The sequence below is a fragment of the Antrostomus carolinensis genome, unplaced genomic scaffold (genome assembly GCF_000700745.2).
Source record: "Antrostomus carolinensis isolate BGI_N321 unplaced genomic scaffold, ASM70074v2 scaffold50714, whole genome shotgun sequence".
In the NCBI taxonomy this organism is placed as follows: Eukaryota; Metazoa; Chordata; class Aves; order Caprimulgiformes; family Caprimulgidae; genus Antrostomus; species Antrostomus carolinensis.
In genome coordinates, this window is record NW_010309651.1 from 1 (window position 1) to 24,738 (window position 24,738).

The 24,738-nt window shown below is 39.0% G+C and overlaps 1 protein-coding gene across 1 annotated transcript; it reads left to right on the forward strand.

Annotated features, from left to right (window-relative positions):
• Positions 1-351: 351 nt before the first annotated feature.
• Positions 352-24,326, forward strand: LOC104523549 (nodal modulator 1; the record flags this gene model as incomplete). The annotated part of the gene is made up of 30 exons (XM_010166166.1): positions 352-441; positions 1,622-1,667; positions 2,107-2,207; positions 2,315-2,421; positions 2,605-2,677; positions 3,204-3,356; positions 4,577-4,714; positions 5,247-5,336; positions 5,936-6,041; positions 6,482-6,632; positions 6,972-7,149; positions 7,907-8,048; positions 8,994-9,125; positions 9,883-10,019; positions 10,295-10,382; positions 11,113-11,176; positions 12,284-12,379; positions 14,157-14,366; positions 14,663-14,745; positions 15,740-15,899; positions 16,024-16,150; positions 16,790-16,903; positions 17,570-17,697; positions 18,300-18,441; positions 19,278-19,361; positions 20,872-20,982; positions 21,646-21,747; positions 21,963-22,082; positions 22,999-23,091; positions 23,943-24,326. Coding segments are annotated over 30 exons (3,498 nt in total), but the record flags the coding sequence as incomplete, so codon positions are not given.
• Between the last annotated feature and the right edge of the window lie 412 nt (positions 24,327-24,738).

The following is a 24,738-nucleotide window of genomic DNA, read 5'->3' on the forward strand; positions in this document are numbered from 1 at the left end:
CCTCCCCTCCCCTCAGCCGGCCGGGGCAGAGGAGGGGGCCCGGCGGCCCTGGCAGCCTGTTCTCGGGCCGGCTGTACGGACTCGGCCTGGGCCGGACTTCAGCCCTTTCACCGTGGCCGCTGCTGGGGCCGGCTCTGGTTCGCTGGAAACGGGGCTCTTGAAGCGTTTTGTTCCGAGCCCGGCACCGAGCTGCCGGCTGTGCCTGGCGGGTTGTAGTCTCGCAGCAAACCCTTTCCCTGTTCCCCCCGGGGACAGGCGGGGGCTGCTGTGTAGAAGCACTTGGTTAGGGACTGCCTGGTGCCAGCTTTGCTCACATTTTTAAAATGTCCTTTTTTTGTTTGTTTCTTTTAGATTAAGTTATATACAAAACATGGTACTTTGAAATACCAGACAGATTGTGCTCCAAACAATGGGTATTTCATGATTCCCCTCTATGATAAGGTAAGAACCTGCAGCAGCAGCGCTGTCTCCTGTGCTGGAAGCAGGAGCTAACGGCACATTAAACATCAGAACAGCCCCCAGCCGTGGAACATTCAAATCGGGATATAGTTTAGTTTGGTTTGGCCCAAACTTTCAGCTGTTTCTTTTTGTAGTGCAGCCATGTTATTTCTCAGTGCTTTTATAATGAGAAAAGCCAGGTAACTTTAGCTGTGGTGGTGTTTCTGCTATTGGTCTGTGTGACTGCAGCATCGGGAGCCCAACGACCATGTGTTAGCAGCTGTACAAATACTCACAAAAAGTACAGGTTCCTACAGAGTACAGATAAAGCTTTCCATTATCTACCTCTAGGAATGAAAATAAATCTGTATGAGAATGTGTTTTGATATGACTGAATTGAAAATAACTTGAATGACTAATTGTAGATATTAAAAATGTCTTAACTAAATCATGATACGGGAAACTTGGAATGTATCAGAAGTTTTATGTCTATTTAGACTGGAAAATGTTTTCATTCAAGCTGCCCTCAGATGGTCTAAGTGTTTTGCTCTTTTAAAGAGCTAGTTAACTTAGGGATCAGAAGTAAATCCTTCCCTTCCAAATCTAAGAATGTAAGATGCTTCCTGATCTCAGTGGTTTCATTCTTAGGTCTTTGAGCCTTTGCCTGGATGAACTTCAGAACATATATGACAGAACATAGATGGTGCACACTGATTTAAAGAGGATCTCTGTAAATTAATATCCTTTTGGTGCAGAGCTTTTAATAGGATTGAAATTTTGTTATCCCATGTTTGGGCAGAATGGTTCAGCATGACCTCCTAGTGGAAATACTAAAGGCTGATTTAGAGCACATCTGTTGGGGAAGGTAGAGATAGATCTGAACAATTTCTAACACTGAGCTGCTTGAACATGAGCCAGATTTGGGCTGGAAATGGTGTAAACATGATGGTATTTAATTTTTGCTCTTAGCTGGCTGGATGTGAGCCCAGCATCCCAGCCTGTCTGGGTAGATATTGCTGCTTCTTTGAACAGAGTATCTCAGGTAGGAGGAAAGGAGAATGGGACACTTGAGTCTTGTGTTACTCTCTGATGCATGATGCTTGTGTTCTGACTTTTTTTTTTTCATCTTTTAGCTAAATCGAATTTAGATCAATGAAGACAGTTATTGCTTTCTTATTTTTAGGGGGATTTCATTCTTAAAATTGAGCCTCCCCTAGGGTGGAGTTTCGGTAAGTGCTCGTATGTCTTCTTACAATAGAACAGTGTATCTGCAGTGTGGGACTTAAGTATCTCTAGCTTGCAACTGGCAGGGAAAATCAGGCGCTTTTCAAAAGAGATAAGCCCTACTGTGTGGTTTTAATAACTAAAATGTGCTTTCTGTACCAGAGGAAAATAAAGCTGTAAGGTAAATACTGACAAAATAAGCCATGGACTGATTTGAAGGAATGTAGGTTTTTGACAGAAATGGCTGAAATGGGAGGGGGAAAGAGGATTTTTCAACACCAGGATTTGTGGGTGCTTTAACTTTGCGGAGGCAAGACTTCCAGAGCAACACTTACATGCTTGTGTTAATGCATTTCTGTGAGAGCTTTGTAAAGCTGAAGTAGAATTGCTTCATGATTGGTCACTCACTAACTACCATGCTGTTTCCTTGTTTTTCCCCTCCAGAACCAACCAGTGTAGACATCCATGTGGATGGCATTAATGACATTTGCACAAAGGGAGGTGATATTAACTTTGTGTTCACGGGGTTTTCTGTGAATGGAAAGGTTAGACTCCTTTATCTTTATTTATTTTGCCTTCATAAAAACATTCTGCTTCAGCTCTGCAGGTTATTTTTATCCATTTATACTCTTGTTTGTCTTAATTTTGACAGGTTCTCAGCAAAGGTCAGACATTAGGTCCTGCTGGAGTCCAGGTTGTACTGAGAAATGCTGGCAGTGACATAAACATACAAACAAGCATTACACAACCTGGAGGAAAGTGAGTATGCATGGTGCATACTGTTCATTTACACGAGATTCTTTCAATTCTGCCATATCAAGTGGGATTATAGTAGTAGTTCTGAAATACTTTTTATAATGTGTATAGAGTCTTGATTGTTTTTCTGTAAACAAATGTTTGTGGCTGTTTCTGAAGAGATGTAACCCCTTTCTTGCTTTACAGGTTTGCTTTCTTTAAAGTGCTTCCTGGCGAATATGAAATCTTTGCATTTCATCCTACCTGGATGTTGAAAGAGGTTAGAGCTTACAAAAGTTCTGGTTTACCTGTTTAGTGAGGGTGGATCTGCTAGACCTTGTCTTAATCAACTAGTATGAGGAAGGGTTTTTGTGAGTGGACGAGGTTAATGGAGTTTTCATGAATTTAATTTAGATAGTCAAGAAACTGCCTTGTGCAGGCCAGTTTGGAGATAGTGGAGCCAGCCAGGGAATGACTGGCAAATGAGCTCTTGCTTTCAGTCATCTAATCCTATACATTTTGCAGGAGCTTGAATATTGTAGCAGGTGCTCTAATCCTTCCCTCTCAGACTGCTTGCTTTCTGAGGAGCTCTGAGATCCTGACCAATTCCTAAATCAGTCAAATAGGAAAAGTACTGTTTTGCAAAGTGTTTTTGTGTTTTGAATAGCCTGTGGACCCTTTTTGAGTACTGCTACTCTGCCTTCTGTTTCTGTTGTTGAATATACAGCTTCTTAGTGTTATTTTAGTCCTGTAAATGAGATCTAATGCCTACTTCTGATGAAAATGTATGTGTTTCTGTGTTTCAGTCACACACCGTGGTTCGGGTGACCAGTTCTAATGCTTATGCCGCTAGCCCTCTGGTTGTTGCTGGCTACAATGTTTCTGGGTCAGTAAAGAGTGATGGAGAACCAATGAAAGGGGTCATGTTTCTCCTTTTCTCTTCTTCGGTCACCAAAGAGGTAATGGTGTATCAGTACCATTTCTACATGAGTATGGACATAAATAAGAAGCAGCAAAATAGCTTCTAGATTCATATTGCCCTGTTACTTATCTCTGTCCTTCACTGAGCTTGGCTTATAGAAAACACAAAGTGTACAACCCCTCAAGCTGTATTTTTTGTTTGTTGTTGCTTAGTGATTTTTTTTTTCTCAACAAGACCATTGTAATACAACATCTGTGTACATGCTGAGTTTTCACATGACCTTAATGGAATTACTCAGATGTGTAACGTAATAGCTCTCTGTTTAAATGTTGGCAGAATTGAAGCTTAAAGTCTACATAATTTTTTGACACAAGAAATTAGAAAATTCTAATCTCAGCTCTTTTGAACTCTTCATTATTCATAGAATCATAGAATACCAGGTTAGAAGGGACCTCAAGGATCATCTGGTCCAACCTTTTTTGGCAAACAGCTAGGTTCCTCAACAATCAGGCTGTTCAGAGACATAGAAGACTTAAAACCTGATCTGAAGGAAGCAACAAGTGCAAAATATAATATGGTTCACAGCATGTTATTGATCTGTGTATTCCCTGAGGGTCACCAGGGTTAAGGGCTACAATTTTAAGACAATATTTTTGCAGTTACACCTTTTCACATATTAAATGTTGGTTAGTAAATGTGTTCCCTCATGATCTTTCAGTCCTCCATGGTGAAAGATCAGCTTCTGGAACAAGACACAAGATCTTGCCAGACAAATCCTGAAATTCACTGTACAGTAGCTGTAATTTGTCTTCAGCATGAGATCGTAATTACTTTTTGCCCTCTCGATGTGAAGATGAAGTTCAACAGCTTCTATTACAACCTTAAAAATGTGTTATGAAATAAATCTGAAACCTTTGGTCATGTACTGTGATTTGTTATGTAGAGTAGAGCTCTAATGTTAACCTTGTCCACAGAACTGAAGTCAGTTAATGTTAAGGCATGTGGTGCAGTTCTGGGGTGCTGGGGGATGATGAATTTCACAGTTTTCTGTCCTTGATACCATAAAGTTGATTGTTGGTTGGTTTTTTGTCCTTTACCTATGCCATTGTAAGCCACACTATCAAACTTTGCTTCTAAAATGGTTTTGTACTTCCCATCCTCGATTCACAGTAGAGTATTTTGAACCCTCCTACATCCTCCCTGAACTTATTTTCTCTCTTCTTCCATGGGGGAAAAAATGTTGTATTATTGCCACAGGATGTTGTGGGCTGCAGTATTTCTCCTGTGGATGGATTCCAATCAAGGGATGAGTCTCTATCCTATTTATGCAATGTTGTATCAAAAGAAGATGGATCTTTCAGCTTTCTTTCTCTGCCAAGTGGGAAATACACAGTGGTAAGTAGCTAGAAAGTTCATTGCTTGTTTATCCATTTGATTGCTAACTTTTGTTTTCTGAATTAGATCATGTGTAACTTTGTAGCTGTTAAAACAGAAATAGTTGAAGTATTCTTAATTGGGTGAAATAATTGGATTAGGAACCTCCAACATAAAGTATATGACAGTGAATTAAGTTGCTATGCTAGGGCTCTGTGGTGTGGTTTCTGAGGAATGATTTATTTGCAAGTCAGGCTCTGAATTACCTGAATACATCAACCAGTCACAGAACTGCACCTAGAGGCTGCTGGGAGACTGAAAGTTTCAGTTGACCACAGCCACCTGATGTCCTTTACATTCTCTGTTTTCTTTTTTACCCATTCTCTTTATTATGTCTGGGTAGTGTGGGAGCGTGGTTATCTGTGCACTGCCTAGGATGATTCTTCTGTATTCTCAGTCTGCATGATCCATCCATGTCTGATGGAAAGTGGTAAAGGAAAACAATTCTGTCGTCGTAGCTTTTTAAGAGTCAAAATGGTGTGTCTTCTTTCAGATACCATTCTACAGGGGAGAGAGAATTACCTTTGATGTTGCTCCATCAAGACTGGACTTCCTTGTAGAGCATGACAGTTTACAAATTGAGGTAAGGCATTCAAAGGAAGTAATCTTTTTGTGCCATTCATGCCTGTAAAGGTATAACTGATTTTAGCAGAAAGCAGGTGTATCATGGAAAAACTCCTTTGTAAGAAGCTTGAAGACATTTGTTACGCATACAATATCTGTCATTGTGCTGTTTTTCTACACTTCAGTCTCTTTTTCTAGGAGAAACAAAATAGGGAAAAGCTGTCTACTATGTTCACATTCATGTGTATGTTGCAAACAGACAATAATCTTTCATGTTGCTTAAATTTACTCATTCATACTGTCAGATCTCTGGAGAAGAGCCTGTACGTTTGTGTGGTTTGCAGAGTGCCTTGTGCAATGGCATTACGATCTCTGACTTGGGCCTTCTGAACTGTGCTGATGCAGATAAATTGAGAATCTGTTCCTGTACTTAGGGGTACAGTATGCCTGGAGATTGATATGTGCTTTCATTGTGATTATCCTGGTAATTTTTTTTCCTAAAGCTAGAAATGAATTTCCTTTATATGCCTGTGTGGGAAAACACTCAGTGTTGGTTGCTATAGGTGTGTGTTTGCTTCTACTGAGTAATGATTAATGTTAACTTTTTTCCTGTTTCAGCCTGTTTTCCATGTGATGGGTTTCTCTGTCACAGGCAGGGTGTTGAATGGTCCTGAAGGAGAAGGAGTTGCTGATGCTACTGTGACTCTGAACAATCAGATTAAAGGTATGCAGTGGTCTTGGTCTTTGTTGCTACAGGGAAGCCTATATTATGCTTGAGTACAGGACAACTGTGTGAGATGGAATTAAGCCTTCAAGCTAATACACTACTTTTGTTGCAATTTATTTAAATATTAAACTGGTTTTCATGCAGTTGGTTAACTTCGCGTTTTCTGGTTTAGATTTATTAGGTCATCATTTGTTTTGCTGTAGAGAATTCCTTATATTTTCTTTCAACCTCTCATGGTTTAGCCCTATATGCCAAATTGTGCTTTGAAATACAGATATGAAGGTTGACCTAGTAAGAAAGCGTAACACTATTTCTTTGCTGTGCAATGTAAATTAAGAATAGCCTAAAGCAGTGCATGCCCTCTAGCTGTTTTGACACATAAGGATAGACAGTCAAGACATACTCTGTTTTGTAACTCATGTCTTTATTTGTTACAGTAAAAACAAAAGCTGATGGCTCTTTCCGCCTTGAGAACATAACGACAGGTACATACACAATTCATGCCAGGAAAGAGCATCTCTTCTTTGATACTATTACAGTGAAGATTGCACCAAATACACCTCAGCTAGCAAACATCATTGCAACAGGGTAAGTACTGGTGTCATGATGAAAATATAATTTGTTATGTGGACAAGGTCCTGAAAATGGGTGGTCCTTTCCCATGTCATGCCCAGATTGTGTACTGCTGTCACGAGCTAAATAGTGCTCGAGAAATTCAAGGTAAATAGGGCAGCATGAGTGCAGGGTAATGTTTTGTCCACAGTATTTTGCTCAGTACTAGTTAAGGCTTAGAGCACCCCTTAATAACCTCTCCCTTGCAAATGAAGATGCTAACATTTGCTTTTAAGGAAGTTTTAAAACAAGTATCTTCTTATCAGCTTTGTCAAATCAAGATATTTATTCTAATGGCTGGCTTTTATTTAACAGATTCAGTGTGTGTGGCCGAATCTCAGTAACTCGTTTCCCTGACACAGTCAAACAGATTAGTAAATACAAGGTAACCATGGTGCCTCAAGACAAGGACAAAGCATCACTGGTTACAACAGAAACTGACCCTCATGGAGCATTTTGTTTTAAGGCAAAATCGGGTGTATACAATGTTCAGGTAAGAAAGAGCTTCTGTTTCTTCATTGTGGGACTGTCCTGTGGTTTTAGAAAAAATTAAACCTTTAATTTCTAGAATTTAAGAGGTTGATTTTAGATTTCCCTGGTCCTTTTCTTCTGTTTGTACTACATGAACAATGACATTTATTTCCTTTTTTTCCTTAATAAGCTGAGATTCCCCTGCGCCTTGTCCTTTACGCTTGTTAAAAGGAGATCAGGCCATTGAGGTTGAAAGGTCTTCTCTCTCTTCACTCATTTATGACATCCCTTAGATCACTTCTTATCTGAATACATTATCCTGTGAGACATGTAATGTGTACCTTTGTCAGGTGCCTAAATGGTTCTTGAGTGAGATTATAGGTCACAGCAGAACCTGTAGCACAACCACCATGAATATGAGTTTTGCATTGTGGGAGGTAGTGCAGGATGGAAGATAGGGCCTCTAGCTGTCCCTGTAGATAATGAAATAGGCTAATGGAGAAGCAGCGGTACATCCCAAAGTTGAAATTCACTCAGACTTTTGTAACGGAGCTGTTTGGAGGATTTTTAGCCCAGTTTTTTTGCAGTACTTTGGAAGATTTTTAATACAGAATTTTGAAATACATATTTAGGAGGCTGGTTTTGCTTTGCCTGGGATTTACAGTAAATTTCCAATTTCTGTTTTCTAATTTCTGATAAGTGGTTTGAACTCAGCAGAGTGGATGTATTTGGACCGGTATTTAAAAGCTGGTGATGTCTTGATGTCATATACTCTGCAGGTAATTATTCCAGAGGCTGAGACCAGAGCAGGATTGGCTTTGAAACCCAAAATGTTCCCTGTTACTGTTACAGACAGACCAGTAATGGATGTGACCTTCTCTCAGTTTTTGGCCTCTGTCTCGGGGAAGATCTCTTGTTTAGGTAAGCCCATTTTGCAAGTGAAGTGGAAATGGAAACGGAGAACTGTAGCACTGCATGTGTGAAGGAGTACTGTTTAGATCAAGCCCATTGCTGTGGTTAGCCCCATCAGCAGATAAGTAAATCAACTTCCAGCACATAGGTAAAGCATCTTTTTTTTGGGAGACCTTACAGCCTAATAAGGTACCTTAATAGTTTGGAGTAAATTTAGGTACCTATTTTTAATATTTGCTAGGAATAAGCAAGTATTCCTTCTTCAGGAAGGAATTCTGACTTGTTTACCTTCCTCAGAAGATGGGTAAGTTCTGGAAGGAAATGCTTCTGCCTGACACTAGGGATACTGGACGTCAATCAGAGAAGTACTGGAGGCAAAAAAAAAAATTTTAAAAAAGGGCAGAAAAAAGAAGGGAGTGCATGTGAAAGAATAGAGGCTCAGGCTGTTAACAGAAGCTTGCAATCTCCCATTGCTTTCATAAGCTTTTTGTGTTTCTTTTAGTCTAAGGTCCTCTCTCCTGCCCTTTTCCTTGATTACTCACTGATTTCGGCAGATGGTAATTGGAGTTTGACTTTTGTCATTTTTACCCCTTCCTTTTTCTTCTCTGAATCCTCTCTGCACTTGGTGTTCTGTATGTCAGGTGTTTTCTGGGCCCTGTAATCTCTGTAGAGCAAGGTGTACCCAGGGATTTAATGTTAGCCTCTGGTTGTTGCTTACCATTAGATAAAAGAATTAACAAGCAGGATTAACACTCTTGAACTCCCTGAAGAATGGAAAAAAGCACTGGTAAACATGTGCTTAAGAAATAAGAGTTTTAATTGGAAATAATCGCTATTGGAAGAGAGTAATCATTTTAATCTTAGTACACATGAAGTTTGCTTGGAGTGTGGGTTTTGGAGGCAAAGCTGGCAAGCCTGAATGCAGTCTCATTTTGTGCTGTCACTTCTGTACAGATGCTTGTGGTGATCTGATGGTGACATTACAGTCCGTGAGCCGCCAGGGTGAAAAACGTAACCTGCAGCTCTCTGGAAACACGGACTCAGTAGCCTTCACATTTGAAAATGTGCTACCTGGCAAATACAAAGGTAGGATTATAGGGAACTGCTTGAAGTGTTACTTTAGTAGCTAAATTTTTGACTTAATCCATATACTCCTGTTGTTTTGGATACCATTTATGGTATGTTCAACATGTACGTTTTGAAACATAAGAGAATGTGGAAAAATACTACACACGAGTGCATCAAGTGTTCTTAGTCTTGTTTGTTAAACCCTTTTGTCAGCTTACAGGTAAAAACTGCTCCCCTAAGTTTTAGGGTCTATGTGGCTGGTGTGAGGAAAAAGAGCTTTATCATGAGCTGACTTGTCCCAAGCCTAAGAACAAGGTCACACCCCTAGTTCTGCTTCCAGAGTACCTCTCCTAAGAGCAGTATGTGTTTTGGCCAACCTGCCTTGGTCTAATATGAAAATAAAGTGTTTTCCAGGGAAAGGTATAGAAGGAGTATATAAAGATTGCTCTTTCTATACATGAGTCAGAACATGGAAATTGGAGTTAAGTTCTGATATCCTCTAGGCTTATTTGACTCTCTCAATGGTAGTGCACATTGCAGAGCAATGACCAGACTTTATTATTCCTTTTCATAATGACTTTCCTGTTATGAGATGTGCTGGTTTCTGGGTGATGCTGCAGTGCTATGAGCAAGGTCTGTAACTACAGTCATTGTTGTATATCTGGCTTTGAAGATTGTTGTCAGGGAAGTTAGAGTTAGCTTTTTACACCACAAAACCTGCCATTATTCACACAATTTCACATAACTAAAACATTTTGTGTGGTGTGTATTCTAGTAAGCATTGTACATGAAGACTGGTGCTGGAAGAATAAGTCTTTGGAGTTGGAAGTCATGGAGGAAGATGTTTCAGGAGTAGAATTCAGGCAGACTGGATACATGCTGAGGTGTTCTCTTTCTCATGCAATTACACTGGTACGTAGGTAACAAATATCTTGTATTTTTTAAATGAACTTGTGTAGGTAGGTTGGATTATGCTTGGAATCAAGGCTTTCTCATGTGTCTAGGGAGTCATATAGGGTGGCAACATTGATGTTTAGAGTGCTTTGGGATTTGTCTCTTAGATTTGGTAAAATGGTCTTGTTTTGTTAGCTGCTATAAAAGAGAAGGATTACTGTATCCTAGGCAAATACTGTTTTCATTTTGTTGTTTGGTCGTTACTAATAGTGAATTGTGTTGTGGCTTCACAGGAGTTTTATCAGGATGGAAATGGACCAGAGAATGTTGGTGTTTATAATTTGTCCAAAGGAGTTAACAGATTCTGTCTTTCAAAGCCAGGTAACAGCTCTAAAATGTTAGTTTAAAAAATGAAAGAGAACCAGTCAACTAATACTGCTGGGAATTAAAAAAAAAAAAATGTGATGTGGTTTCTGAGGTTTCTGAGAGTCATTGTTTTATTTACATCTGTATATAAATGCTGTGTTCTAAGTTTTTAAAATTCTCCTACTATTTAGTCCTTCACCTAAATATAGATTCCAGAAGTAAAATAATTTTTTTTGGACTAGGTGAAGGGCTTTGATCTTTAATGAATGAAAAGCATATCAAAATGATCTTGTTCATATGGGTTGTGTAATTAGAATGTGACTGACAAATAGAAGTTTCATTTCAATACAGGATTCTTGAGGGATAATTGTTAAAAGTGCCACAGGGTTATCAGAATACAGTAGTACAATGGTTCTATAATCAGTCAAAGGGTATCAGCTGTGGGACCATAACAGGTTACTTCTGAGCTTCTTTGATTTGTTGTGTTTGTAGTTATGTTTATCTGTAGTGATGCCTAATTGTGTTTTGTATCAGTGTACATTAGAAAATCTGCGTGACATCCAATAGTGATCTATGACTGAACAGAGGTGAATTAATTTACACGTGTCTTTGTGAAAGGCAATAGATATATAGTCAATTTTTGTAATTGTTTCTATACCTCAGGTCTCAGGTGATCTTGAGAATTCAGACAACACAGTAAGCTTGAATTTTTTCAACGGATCATTCTTTGACTTAATGTTTACAGGTGTATATGAAGTGACCCCACGTTCCTGCCACCAGTTTGAACATGAGTATTACACTTATGACACGTAAGAGCAAAATTTTATGCCTATCAGTATGCTTTCAAAAAGCTTCCTTGTGCTGCAGCTGTTTTCCCTCAGCCATTCAGGATGTGTTGCTATGACTGGCTCTAACCAATAGAGGGGAGCTTTATCAAAGCAAGAGGTGTGTTCTCTTGCCCTTCCTAGTCTTTAAAAAAAAATCAACTAATGATAGACTTTAAAGATGCTTTTGCTACCTTAAATTGATATTTTTATCAGCCTTCTGCCTGTTTAATTTTGGTTTTGTTTTGTAACAAAGCAGAGATATTTCAGTGGAAACTGTTGATCGCTTGTGAGAGTTGAAATGCAGAAGACAGGGTAGTAAGTTTATAGGAGGCATTTACCACCACTGTAATTCCCTGGTGCCGTGACTCTGTGGTGATTTGATTCTGCTCATCTCAGTTTTTGCAAGCTGAATAAATATTCACTGTAATCACAAGTAAGCAGTGCTGATCTTCCTGTCAGCCATGTTTTATTAGTTATTTATAGGTTGTGGTCTAGAAATGTGCTTAATAGCTCTTCACTTCCCAAAAAAGGTATTTCTGCTCCCAGACTACTTCTAATTTGTTAACATGGCAGAAAACAAATCCAACATTAAAATCTGATTATTTTCTGCTGTGTTAGTGAATTAAAAAAACTTCAAAGAGAGATGTGCTAAACATTAGAGCCAGCACGAAGTAAGTTAATGGACAGAAGCTGAAACCCCTTTTTGGCAGCAAAACACCATTAGACTTGTAGCATCTTGGTGAACTATGTCTAGTATGACAAACTTTTGAATGTCTTTCTGCTATATGTAAAGGGATTGTACATATGAAATCAATAAAATCAGCTTTAGCTTGAGAGGAAGCAGGAGGCGCAAGGAGGGAATTGATTCAGCCAATGTCACACAGTGGTTTTGGGGTTCAGAGCTGGAAAATGCTTCCTGTCCAGTATGCCATCATCTCAGCACTACAACTTTGCCATGTAGTTTGTATATCAACTTTTATAAAGCACTTCAAACTTAGGGTTGGGAGCACAAACTCTGCTAAATAAGATTTGGTTATTTTCTTTAGGAGTGGGACCTTGAATTCATCTATTTGTTACTTTGATTTACAGGTCCTCTCCTAGCATATTGACGCTCACTGCAGTTCGACACCATGTCCTTGGCACGATCGTAACAGATAAACTGATGGATGTGACTATTACCATTAAGTAAGAACAAAGACATCTTGGGGCTATAAAAAGGGGAAGAAAAAGATATCTCTCATAAAGTTTTACTCTGGTTTTAATACTACAGTGGCTGCTTTCTAAGGGGATGACGTCCAGCTCTAGACAGCAAGAGGTTTTTATGCTGAGCTGTGCTTTTGGGGTCTCTGTAAATGGATAAATAATTCCCAGCCCTCATTTTGAACTTCTTCACTTTGTTTCAATATAGCCCCTTTCTACTCATGTGGCATGGTAAAAAGGAATGATTTTCTGAGTTTTTATACACTTTAATGAACTGAAATTTCAGAATTCAGAGGGTATTGTTTTAGCTTAAGTCTGAGCTCTTTAGCACTGGGTTCTATTTTTTTCCTTTTTTGTTTCCTCAGAATGAGAATCTTCTGCTTTAGAGCATTGTTACTGGTGTGAAGAGGGTTATAAAAGGAAAACCATGCAGCGCAATTACACACTAATGTGCCAGTTTATGTTTAGCTGAACAGACAGCTCACTAGGGAGCACTGATTTGTGAACAGCTTTAATTGTATGAGATGCCAGATCTGCCTAGAAGTGTCTGATAATGATAAGTGCTTTATTAATGCTCTGCTAATGTCCACTTTTTCTAGACTATGGGTTCTCAAACTTTTTTGAGTGTAGAAAACATGTTCAGAGAATAATTACCTGCAGAGCATTGCCTTGAGTTCCCTGAGTTGAATGAACCTACAACAGCAACTACTGGGCAACCACAGCAGCTGGAAAAGAAACACTGAGACAGCAGAAAGCCATTAGGATTTTAAAAACAAATTAGTGAGGAGGTGAATATTACACTGGCCTTCTAGGCTGGTTGGGTTTTTTGAGACTATTGCCAAGTGCTTTGAAGGCAGCTCGGTTGCCACAGACTGTCTCTGTTTGAGCCTGCCTGACACACGAGTAGAAAGGGGCTATATTGAAATGGATAGCTGGTTAGTTGAAACATACAGGGCAGATATGTTAAAACCTGGAGCTTTTCCTGGGAATTGCCAGCTATTGGAAGTAGTATACCCTGCTCCAGAGGTAGATTCTGAGGGAAAGTTCCTAGTATTGAGAAAAAGAAAAGTGAGCTTATCAGTCTTTTTGTGTAACTCCTCCTTTCTGTATTAAGCTTGCTGTCAGGTTTGGATTCTAGCCTTTCTCGTTTAGTTTATGGCTTTGTTAATGGTACTCTTGCAAACTGGTCCTTTGGCTTAAGAATTTACTGCTCCTGCTGGCTTGTCAGTGCTTCTGTGAGCACTGTGCTTCTGTGGGCACTGTGCTTCTATTGCCCCTGCAGCAGAGCTGGTGTCTGATACTTGGTGCAAAATCAAGACTCTCTACTTACCAGAACCTAAGCTAAGCTAGGATACTGGACTCTGAAAAGTGGTTGAGATGTAGGCATGTGACACTGGCTCTGCAGTAGGATGCTGAGGCATTGGCAGAGAGGAAGAGGAGGCAACAGGGCCATAACTTCTTGAATGGTTATAGGATGATATGGCAGAATTTGTGTGAGTTGCAAAGTAAGCACTTTTCTGCTAGGCCAGGTAGGTTACCTGTAGTCCCTATGAATGAGCCTTTCTAGTAGTAACTGATTGATATGGAGGTTAAAAGGTTTAGTTATGCTTGTAATAAATAAGAGAATTTAAAAGAAAAAGATTTAAAAAAAAATTCCTGGGATTTGTCTGCAGTGGTATAATGGTGGTAATTAACAGGTATAACACGATCTTATTCCTCCATATGAAAGGAAATTATCTTGTTTTCTTCTCCGTGTTTTCAGGTCATCCATTGACAGTGAACCTGCCTTAGTTTTAGGGCCCCTGAAATCTGTACAGGAGTTACGTAGGGAGCAGCAGCTGGCAGAAATTGAGACCCGCCGACAGGAGAGAGAAAAGAAGGGTCAAGAGGAGGAAGGAACAAAGCCACCAGTGCAAGAAATGGTGGAGGAACTCCAAGGACCGTTCTTATATGAATTTTCATACTGGGCAAGGTAATAGCCAACGAACAAGTTGTATTCTTTGTACTGTTGTCCAGTATTTCCACCAAGCAGAACAGTGATATATTCCATATAGGAAAGAACTGCTGGATGGGTACCTGTGTTGGTTCTTGTTGACTGTCAGCTAAATGGAAACTATTAGCACATAATATGAGTTTTGCTTAGATTTTTATTGATATTTTTTCCTTGGGGTATTTAAATGAATTCAAGGGTAAATCTGCAGTACTCTGCTCTATATGAGAGCTGCTAATTAAGTTTCCTTTTAGTTTTGACCTATTTGTGTTTTATAGGTCTGGAGAGAAAATTACTGTGACCCCGTCTTCAAAAGAGCTGCTTTTCTACCCACCTTATGTGGAAACAGTTGTTAGTGGAGGTAAATATAAATAAAATCTAGTTTGAGAAGAGTAGATTTTTAAGGCAGAAATGTGTCCTTATAGGTGAATGTATGAATAGCTCATCAAAGGTAGTGTTAGGAAAGTTTCAATTGCAGTTATTTCTTTGGGCCAATTTTACTCTGGAATTTGGAAGCATGAGTAAATAGGTAGAGGGCACAAGTACAGTTTTTATCAGCAGAATATGCTTCCAAGTGCTGAAAGACCACCTGGCATAAGAGGAAGGACTAGATTTTTGCATATTTTACCAGATTCTCTGAGTTGTTCATATTACTCTTGTCTAGAAAAATAGTCATGCAGAATGTATTTTGAGTTTGTTACCAAATTCAAGTTTCTCTTAAGTTTTCTTTGTAGAAAGTTACAATAATAAAAATATTCACAAAAAAGTGAACCTCAGAGTTGTCAGGATTATCATAAATCTGTTGATGCTAATTGTTAAGTCAGTGTCCATCTTGCCCTCGGGGCCTGAAGTGAATATGTTCTTTGAAATCACTAGAAAATATTAGGTACCCCTCTTTATGTGCCTCTCTGTTGTGCACATTCTAAATACATTGGAAGGAGGAGGAAATAAGATTTTACTTATGTCACTAAACATGACCTACACTGACTTGAATTTGATCTCAAAAAAATTTTGTCAAAGCTCAGTATAATATCCACTAGAAAGGAAATTGTTGAAATCCTCTCCATGTGGTTGTGGTATCTGTAACAATGAATCCTCAAAGCACTTAGTAAATCCAGAATGTTTGTTTTGGAGACGTGCTTATACCTTTGGAATTCAGTTACTGATTTTGTGGATGTTCAGATGTTTTAAGATGTGTTGAGAGGCCATACAATTGTGTGGGTTGATCTCTTCTTCTAAGGTAAAAGAATATCAACTGATCACTTTGGAAGTAGTTTAACTCTTGCTGTGAGACAGAATGGTGAGTGTATTTTTGACTTTCTTTTTTGTCTTAAATCCCTTTTGCAATGACTAAGAGAGTTGTCCTGGAAAGCTGATAGAGATTCATGGAAAAGCAGGCTTATTTCTGGAAGGGCGAATTAATCCTGAACTGGAAGGAGTTGAGATTGTCATTGGTGAAAAGGGAGCAACTGCCCCACTCATCACAGTTTTCACTGATGACAAAGGTGCTTACAGGTAATTAACAGATTTTTCTTGATCTTTTGTATTCTTTAACTAAAGTGTAATGGTGACTGGCAATGTGTGTGTGCTATCCAGGTGCTTTTTCTTAAAACAATTTCTTCTTTCCTTTTATTTGAAGTGTTGGGCCACTCCACAGTGACTTGGAATATACAGTTACAGCTCAGAAAGAAGGGTTTGTTTTGACTGCAGTAGAAGGAACAGTTGGGGACTTCAAAGCTTTTGCTCTTGCTGGGGTGACGTTTGAGGTAATGTTCTAAACACTTTGGGTTCTGAATGAATAGTGTCTGCAGTTAGAGCTAGATAAGAAAAAAACTTTTGTCCCAACTGAACACAAATGGCTGTGGGATTTGGAGATCTCAGATAATTGTGTCGTGGGGAAACAAATCTCAGTGGATGAGCTTAGTTGTAAATCATGACTTGCTATGCAAAAGATATTTTGCAAGGTTTATAGAGTGAAAGTTAGAGCCTGCAGTCCAAAAGACTGATTTATTTGCTTTTGTAGAGTTGGACCACCTTCTCTTAATGAGTTTTATCCCTCAAAGTGATTTTTTTCATGTACGGTCTGCTCCAAGTAGTGCCTGGTTCTAGTCTTTGGGATACTTTGTTCTGGCCCCCAGCATGTCCTATGAAATGATAGAGAATGTCTGTTCTGGTGGCACATGCTCTGTGCAGTTGTGACTGCCCACAGGTTGAGAGCACAAGCTTCTGTAGCCTTGCAGTCTCGCAGGTGGGGATACACTGCAGATGTGGCTAGTTTTCTTCTGCTTACAGCTCAGTACTCAGAGCCAGCATATCTGTGTGCTCTGTAAGTGGCTTCTGAATTCAACCCTTCTTTGTAAAGCAACCCTCACTTTCACTTAAAATTATTGCTTTTTCAAAAATAGATCAAATCAGAAGATGACCAGGCTCTTGCTGGAGTTCTCTTGTCTCTCAGTGGAGGGGTGTTTCGGTCCAACCTCCTTACACAGGATAATGGCATGCTGACTTTTTCCAATCTGGTAAGTTGAAACTGATTTTTCTGAATGTGGCTGCATGTGCAGTGCTGTGTTACTATAAATAGGTATGCTAATGGCTCTCTTCAGTGGCAGGGGGATGTATGGTCTCTGAAATTGTAACCCACAGTGAGAGATGTAGGTCCTTCAGAGTGGACAGCGCTTAAAATGTTAGCAAGTGAAAGATGTTAAATCTAACCTAGTAAGAGATTTCTCCCCAACTGGTAGTAGATGGTGTTGATTGATCTCAGTTACTAATTTGCATTCTGTAAACACGAAACAAGCCAATTTGTTGATGATTATTTGAGGGTCTTTAGAGGAAAGAAATCTAGTTAAATCATTGACCTGAACGTGTGTGTAGACATGCCTGAATAGTTTCCTTGGAGACATCTTTCTCTCCTGGTCACTTTCCTGTCCTTGAGGTATTGCAGTAAGGTTTTAGGGCCATAGTTTCCTTTCCCTCTTCAGACTTTATCACCTGGTGGAATTCCATTGGGTTATTGTCCAGTGTGCTCCCTGTTTTTCAGTGCTCACATTCTCCAACCAGTTTAACCTACAGTTGGGACAGAGAACTTTAGCTCTTTAGGGAGCTTTTGCAGAAACATCATTGTTTGGAGTTGGTGAACTTTTGTGTCACTATCAGTAAACAGCTTGTTTTCTACCTCTTTGCAGAGCCCAGGGCAGTATTATTTTAAACCCATGATGAAAGAATTTCGCTTTGAGCCTTCATCACAAATGATTGAAGTGCAGGAAGGACAGAATCTTAAAATCCGGATAACTGGTTACAGAACAGCTTACAGGTCAGTACAGCTGAAATGCTGTGCAAAATGCTACCTACTCTGTCAGGACACATTATGCAAAATGTGTGTTTTTCCCTGATACACCTCTGTTCTGAAGGTTTGGAGGGTACTTTTGAAGGCACAGTTTAACTTTATTATGCTGTATATGAGTATTTTTTTTATCCTTTTCTCATGCACGTGGCTATGTAGCTAAGCCCAGATGGCAGGACTGTAAGGAGAAACATTGCTATGAAAACACTGTTTCCGTGGCACTGGAAGTGGCTTGTGCTATGTCCAGTGGGACAGGGAGAGGACTATTCTAGGGATGGTAGACCAATTCAGATACCTGACTTCAATATACTTCCTTTCCTTGCCCTCAAGGGTAAGTGCTGCTCTGATGGAGATCAAGGAATCTGGATTCCTAAAGTTGTACTCTGAACTGTGGCTAATTCTAATGCTTTAAACAGTTTTACATATACATTATAAATTCCCCTTTTCTTCTCCATGCTATGCTAAGTATATTAAGTATTTTTTCCATCAGTTGTTACAATAAAATGTCTTTAAAATGTACATTAAAACAGCATCTGCACACCTGTAGCAATTGTTTCTCTTTATATCTCTAGCTGTTATGGCACAGTTTCTTCTTTAAATGGAGAGCCTGAGCAGGGAGTCTCAGTAGAAGCTGTGGGGCAGAAGGATTGTAGCATCTATGGAGAAGACACGATAACTGACGAAGAGGGCAAATTCAGGCTACGTGGCCTTCTGGTAAGGATTAGAATGCTCTCTGCTGTTTACTTTTATGTTAGTGTGATAATGGAGCAATAACATTTTTTTATTAATTAGCTGCTGAATTCTGTTTTCACATCACATTTGCTAGCGCAGATTCTCTTGAGTCTCTGTGTTACACTGTCATGTAGTGAACATTCACTCTAGTAAAGTGGGAAACAACTTTTATTGTAAGTATGTGGAACTGTGATGGCCTCCCACAAACACTGAACAGTTCCCATGACATGACACAAGCCCCTGGTCAATGTTCTGAATGTGTCTAACAGGTATTCAGCAATGTTCAGGTGTTACAGCAGGGAATTTTCTTAGGCAAAAGAATTTGGGGAAGCGTTTAGTTTCTCTTGTGAAAATACTGCAACAGTGTATTTTTAGCAGGATATTGGGTGTATGTGTGATATTGATTGTACAGCACGTATGTGAAGTAAGCTGTTCTGCAGAAAACATGGAAGCTGAATTTCTGGGACCACAATGTATGGAATAAGCAGTTATGCTGATGTAGAAAGAAGTATTTTATCAGGTTTTAATCCTGTTTAGTGTATTTTCTTTCTAGCTAAACCACTTAACAATGGATTATTTAATGCTGCAGTGTAATAAGCTAGAGAAAGTTCTGTGATAGGCCCTTTGTATTTGCTGGCAGTAAACACCCCTAATGGTTTTATTGAGTTAATTTTTTTTATTTGGGATAAGGAAAACTTTAACTGGATGGAGTTAGGTCTGTTTGGGTGGTATATCTTAAATGGAATCTCTTACTGTCTTCTAAAATTAAAGTATGTATTATTCAGTGTTGGGATTTATCACCTGAATCTTGCTTTTAGCCTGGTTGTGTCTATCATGTCCAACTCAAAGCTGAAGGCAATGATCACATTGAAAGAGCTTTACCACAGCATCGGGCAATTGAGGTAATTTTTTTCTTTTTTTCTTTTTTCTTTTTTTTTTTTTTTTGTTGTTGTATCACTTCAGTATGAAATGCATCTGTCTAGGCATTATGTCTGTTGCATCAGCAGCAATATAGTTGAATGCATTCTGTTCAGACAAGTGGCTTTCAGCAAGTTAGCTCCCTAAATATGGGCCCCATATTGTGTGTCAGCACCATAGCTTAAATCTGAAATAAGATAAAGCCCACACAGTAAACAAGTGAGAAAGGTTCTTTCACAGTCACAAAAACTATACATCAAGAAACAAGGGAATACGTGTTTAGAATACCTTTCAGCATTTCTTTATGATGTGTAACAAAGCACCAGTGACTTGAGGGTGTCATAAATTGTCATATTATGCTATTTTCATATTTAGTTACTGATTGATAACTAGATTTTTTTAATGCTTTTGGTCCAAATCCTGCAGTCTTGATGTAGAAGAAATTGTAATTGATACTAGCATAAAATCTAATAATAACTTTGAATTAAAAACTGATGAAATCTTGTTAAATATTCCTCCATCCTTATAGATTCAGATTAGTTGCTTTGCATTTATCTCTTGACATCCAGCAAAAGTTAATTAGCCTTTGTTAGCTGTCCAGAATTTTTCAGTGGGAGATGGTGATTATTTGAGCTCAGACACGTGCCTGACCAGGATGCCCTCCTTTGCAGCAAAACAGAAGGGCAGAAATCTTTCAGGTCCTTAGTATCTTCTTGCTCAGAGCTCCTGCTGGTTGGGAAGGGGAAGAGAATGGCAACCCAAATTCCAGAAAATCATGTGAGGGTGTTGTACTACAAGTGACAGCTGTATGTAGTAGCTTGTACTAACAGTATCCCAGCTAGCCTGCCATTTTCTCCAGGAGAGAGAAGTGTTTGAAAGACACCTGCAGGAAAAAAGTACAGCTTCAATGGTGCCAGACTGTTGATACAGCACCTGGCTGAACCACAACCTGTCTGTTACTGTAGTTATTATTTGACTAAATGTCTTTCCTTACTCTGATCAGAGTTCAGATTTAGAAACACTTTACTTTTTTTTTTTGTATTTTAAAGAATTTTGAAGATTATAAAGTTACACATTTTTGAAGTAGGTTATATTATGATATGAGCACATTCCTCATTGATGAACTGTATAAACCATCCTAGCATAATAATATGCATCTTTCAGCAGAGATGCAATATACTGAGACCACTGTTCAGGCAGGTCTTGTGTATGTCAATCAGCCTCTTCTAAAATAATGTGTGCTTTCGATACTTTTTCCATTTTTAGCTTAATTTAATGCCATCAACCTTGTGCTGATAATGTGCAAAGTCTGTACTTGTGAGCTGTGCACTCTGGAGGAAAAGTACTTGCAGTTGGAAAGCCACAAGTTTCCATGTGGTTGGTATAGAACGAAAATAACTTGCTTAAAATTCTGAGTGATGTTTGTGTTGTGCTAACTGTCCTCTGTTAACTGTTCCTCTGTTGGTAAAAACATGCCTGTGTTTTATGTTGCAGATTGGCAACAGTGACATTGATGATGTTAATATTATAGCATTTCGGCAAATTAATCAATTTGACTTAAGTGGAAATGTAATTACATCTTCTGAATATCTCTCCACGTTATGTGTAAGTTCAAGCCTTTCATCTTTGTCAAGTGTATTTGCTGTTGGTTTCCCATTGGGTTTTTTTTGCAGGGTCACTGGAAATTTTTCAGTAGCCAGAGCACACATTTAATTCAGATTATGACTAATACTTTAATGAAGGTGAATTTGAATTCCAGGTAGAATTAAGATTCCAGTGTCCTCTTTTAATTATGCTAGTTTCTGAGCAGACTGTATTTATTGAGGACTTCAGGCTTGTTCTGTAGCTTGAGGATGTCTAGCTGGTTAAATAAGTGTCGAGGAGTTGAAATCAAGCAAAATGGGCCTATTGGAGAAATAGAAACAACACTCAGCTGCAAATTCCTGTGAAACTGCTGGGATTATTTAAAAGAGTCACTCAGTTCTGGTTGTTGCACAGCACAGACTACTTTTGATACACTAGATACATGAAATTGTCAGACATCAGTTGTTCCTAAATTATTTCAAGTTCTGTAAAAAGACTGCTTCTCTGACTTTTGCCATCCTAGATTAGAACGATTCCAGATGTTCTTTCTAGACAACTTTCTGTTTATAAGACACGTGATGAATTTTGAAGTGCTTTTATCTCTTAAGATGTGGGATGCCTGGATTATCTATTGTGGTGCAGGCTCAGAATTACCTGGTTTATGCTTTATTCTTTCCCTCACAGGTGAAGCTCTACAAAAGTGAAAATCTTGATAATCCAATTCACACAGTCAACTTAGGCCTATCCCTGTTTTTCCATTTCCCACCACTGCTCCGAGATGGAGAGGTAAGAATATTGCTGAATAATTAGCTTAGCTCACTTTAATTTTTTTCCCTAAGGACACTGAAATGTTATTTCTGGTGTGCTTGCAGTACTGTATTCATGCTGGAGTGACCAGTGTCTTAGAAGATTTGAAACCTGTTAAATTGACTTTAGCCTTTAAATCTAATTTTGTCTGACTGCTACTGATGCTGTAGACTGAGTGTATTTTTTACCCACAGAACTACGTGGTGCTTCTGGATTCTACATTGTCTAAATCACAGTATGACTACACCCTACCTCAAGTTTCGTTCACTGCTATTGGATATCATAAACACATTACACTGATCTTTAGCCCCACTGTAAGTACAAAATACTTAAATGTTCAAGTGAACACCTTGAGAGCGATGTCTGGTAGTATGGCCTGCCTGTATTTAGTGTTCATGGCCAAACTTTCTATGAATGTAAATATAAAGATGTTTATGAGAGGCATTCAAGTGGCAATGAATTTGGATTTGGCCACATTTAAGGCATCAGGCAGGTTTGTAATAACCTAGTATGTTATGGGAGGCAGGTAAGGGATTCAGCTTGCAATAACTAGGGCCTGAAGGAGAAAGATAGGATTGTTGTCAGAATTACTTTAAAGACTTCTTTGTATAGGGAAGAAGTATCACCAGGCCAAAACGAGAGCTTTAGTTATTGGAGCTGAGGTGGAGGGTAAAGCAGAGGGGATCTGAAACTAGCATCAGGGGAAAACTTCTCCCTTGAGAGAGAGAAATGTCTTGTTGCACTTCTGAACATTGCAGTCAATGTAGTGAAGTGTTTGTTCTGTAATACGTAAACGATTTAGTTCTTTTCTGCATCACTGCATGTTCAGATGCCAGAGAAACATGAAATGTCAGTTATAAATGAAGGATGCAGAGATGCCTGAAAGATGTTGTGCTAGTATGGTTGCTGTAGTATTATTGGGATCAAAGAGGTTTGGGCAACATGTGACAGGTAAATCAAAGCATGCCAGGTTGACTGTAAAGTGGAGACTGACCACCAGTGAATTAGCTTTAAAAAACAGCAAACCCCAGGAGGAAGGTAATAGGTGAATGAATCTGATCAAGGGGACTGCTTTGAACTTGAAGGTAAAGTAAATCTTAGAGCAATACTTAGAAGGAAGAGCTGGATGTGCCACGTGATCCTGTTGCTGATGTTGCTTAAAGCAGAGGGATTTTAGTAAAACTGACTGTTTAAAAAACCAAATAAATCCATGGTCCTCACTGTTTTCAGAGAAAGCTGCCTGAACAAGATATTGCCCAAGGATCTTACATTGCGTTACCACTGACGCTGCTTCTGTTGTTGGCTGGTTACAACCATGATAAGGTAGGTCATGGGTTTTTTGTCTTACCCAAATATTATTGTCCTGTCAATGAATACTTTGTATTGTGTTCAGCGAGAGTTTGTTGATGTGCTTATCCACACAGAGATGCAGTCACCTTATGTTGACCACAATGTAGCCAAGTTCTTGGACAATTACCTTCCTTTAAAAAGAACTTAATGTGAAGATGAGCTCCTGTGCCGTTTCTGAATTTTGTTTTCTCACTTGATGGTTCTGGGTTACAAAACAATAGAGCATCATTCAAATTCACATAACCAGGCTCAGTGATAATAGGAATGAAAATAATTATTTTATTGGCTTCAGGAAAAACCAGACTGGAAAAAATCTTGCAAGTCATTGAGTCTGGTCTCTAGCTTTGCACCTTCCCTAATGAAAAGGTCTCAAGAGGAATATAACTACCTACTATATAACCCCTCTGTCTTTTAGTCTTCTCTGATATGACTGGATTTCTGTTTTGCTGATAAGAGAAAAGAAATTTGTGTGCCGTTTGATTGCCTCTTGAACATGGGTAAGACAACACAGAGCATGGGATTGATTCTCCAGGATTTCCTATGGTGTCATCATCTAGACTCAGGACTCAAACTGCTGTTCTTGGCTAGATGACTGCAGGAAAAAAGTTATGGACAATCATTTTAGTTTTTTGTTATCAAAAATACTGAGAAGTTTGGTTTGATTCTTTCCCAAGATTTGCTGCTGTTTTCTGATATCTTTGTAGATGTGCCATATATGCAATATACTCTCTGTGTTGGGGAGGTGTGAATCTAAAGAACATTATTATTCAGATCTTGCATACCATTGTAATCACAAGTTGTTTCCCCCTTTTTTTTTTGCCCAGCTTATTCCCTTATTGCTACAACTGACAACTCGACTGCAAGGAGTACGTGCACTTGGACAGGCAGGTTCTGACACAAGTGGGTCAGAGGATGCAAAGAGACAACCAAAAAAACAGAAGACAAGACGGACGTGAGATTAAAGGAATGATTGCATGAAGTGGTGCTCTGTCAAACTGGGGCCTGAGGAAGCAAAGCCACTAAAATGCATTTTTGTTGAATTTGTGGACTTTACATTTTCATTGTTGCTATGTGAGTGCCGTTTGTCATGTTAGCTCCATTTTGGTTGTAAATTTTCTATGGAGTCTGTAGATTTCCTTGTTGTAGAGTGATGAAATGAATGCCTCTGTTGTCACTGTGAGTGCATAATCCCATACTTGAAGACAATTAATGAATTTTTTTTCTCTTCAGTGGAACAGGTCCTACTGTCATCATTAATGACTTGTAAAAGCAGTGATAATAGACTGCTTGACTTCACTCCTAGTTTCTAGTTTTTGGGATCATTTTTCCTTACCCTTTGAAATACCCACTTCACAGAAGCAGCACACATGGATTTTATTAAATCAGTGGTGCTTGAAACAAAGTTTTGGGTGATGTACATGAATTATGTCTTTGGCACTTCCAGTTCAGCAGTTTGATTGAACAGTCTGTCATCTGCACAGCTGTGATTTCAGTTCTTATCCAATGATTATGTTATCTTTGATTAAAATCAAGTTTTTGCCCAATGAAGACAAATAGTTAATGTCAGGTAAGGCTAGTTGTTAATGTCAGGTAAGTTCTGTTGATCCTACTGCAAAAGCA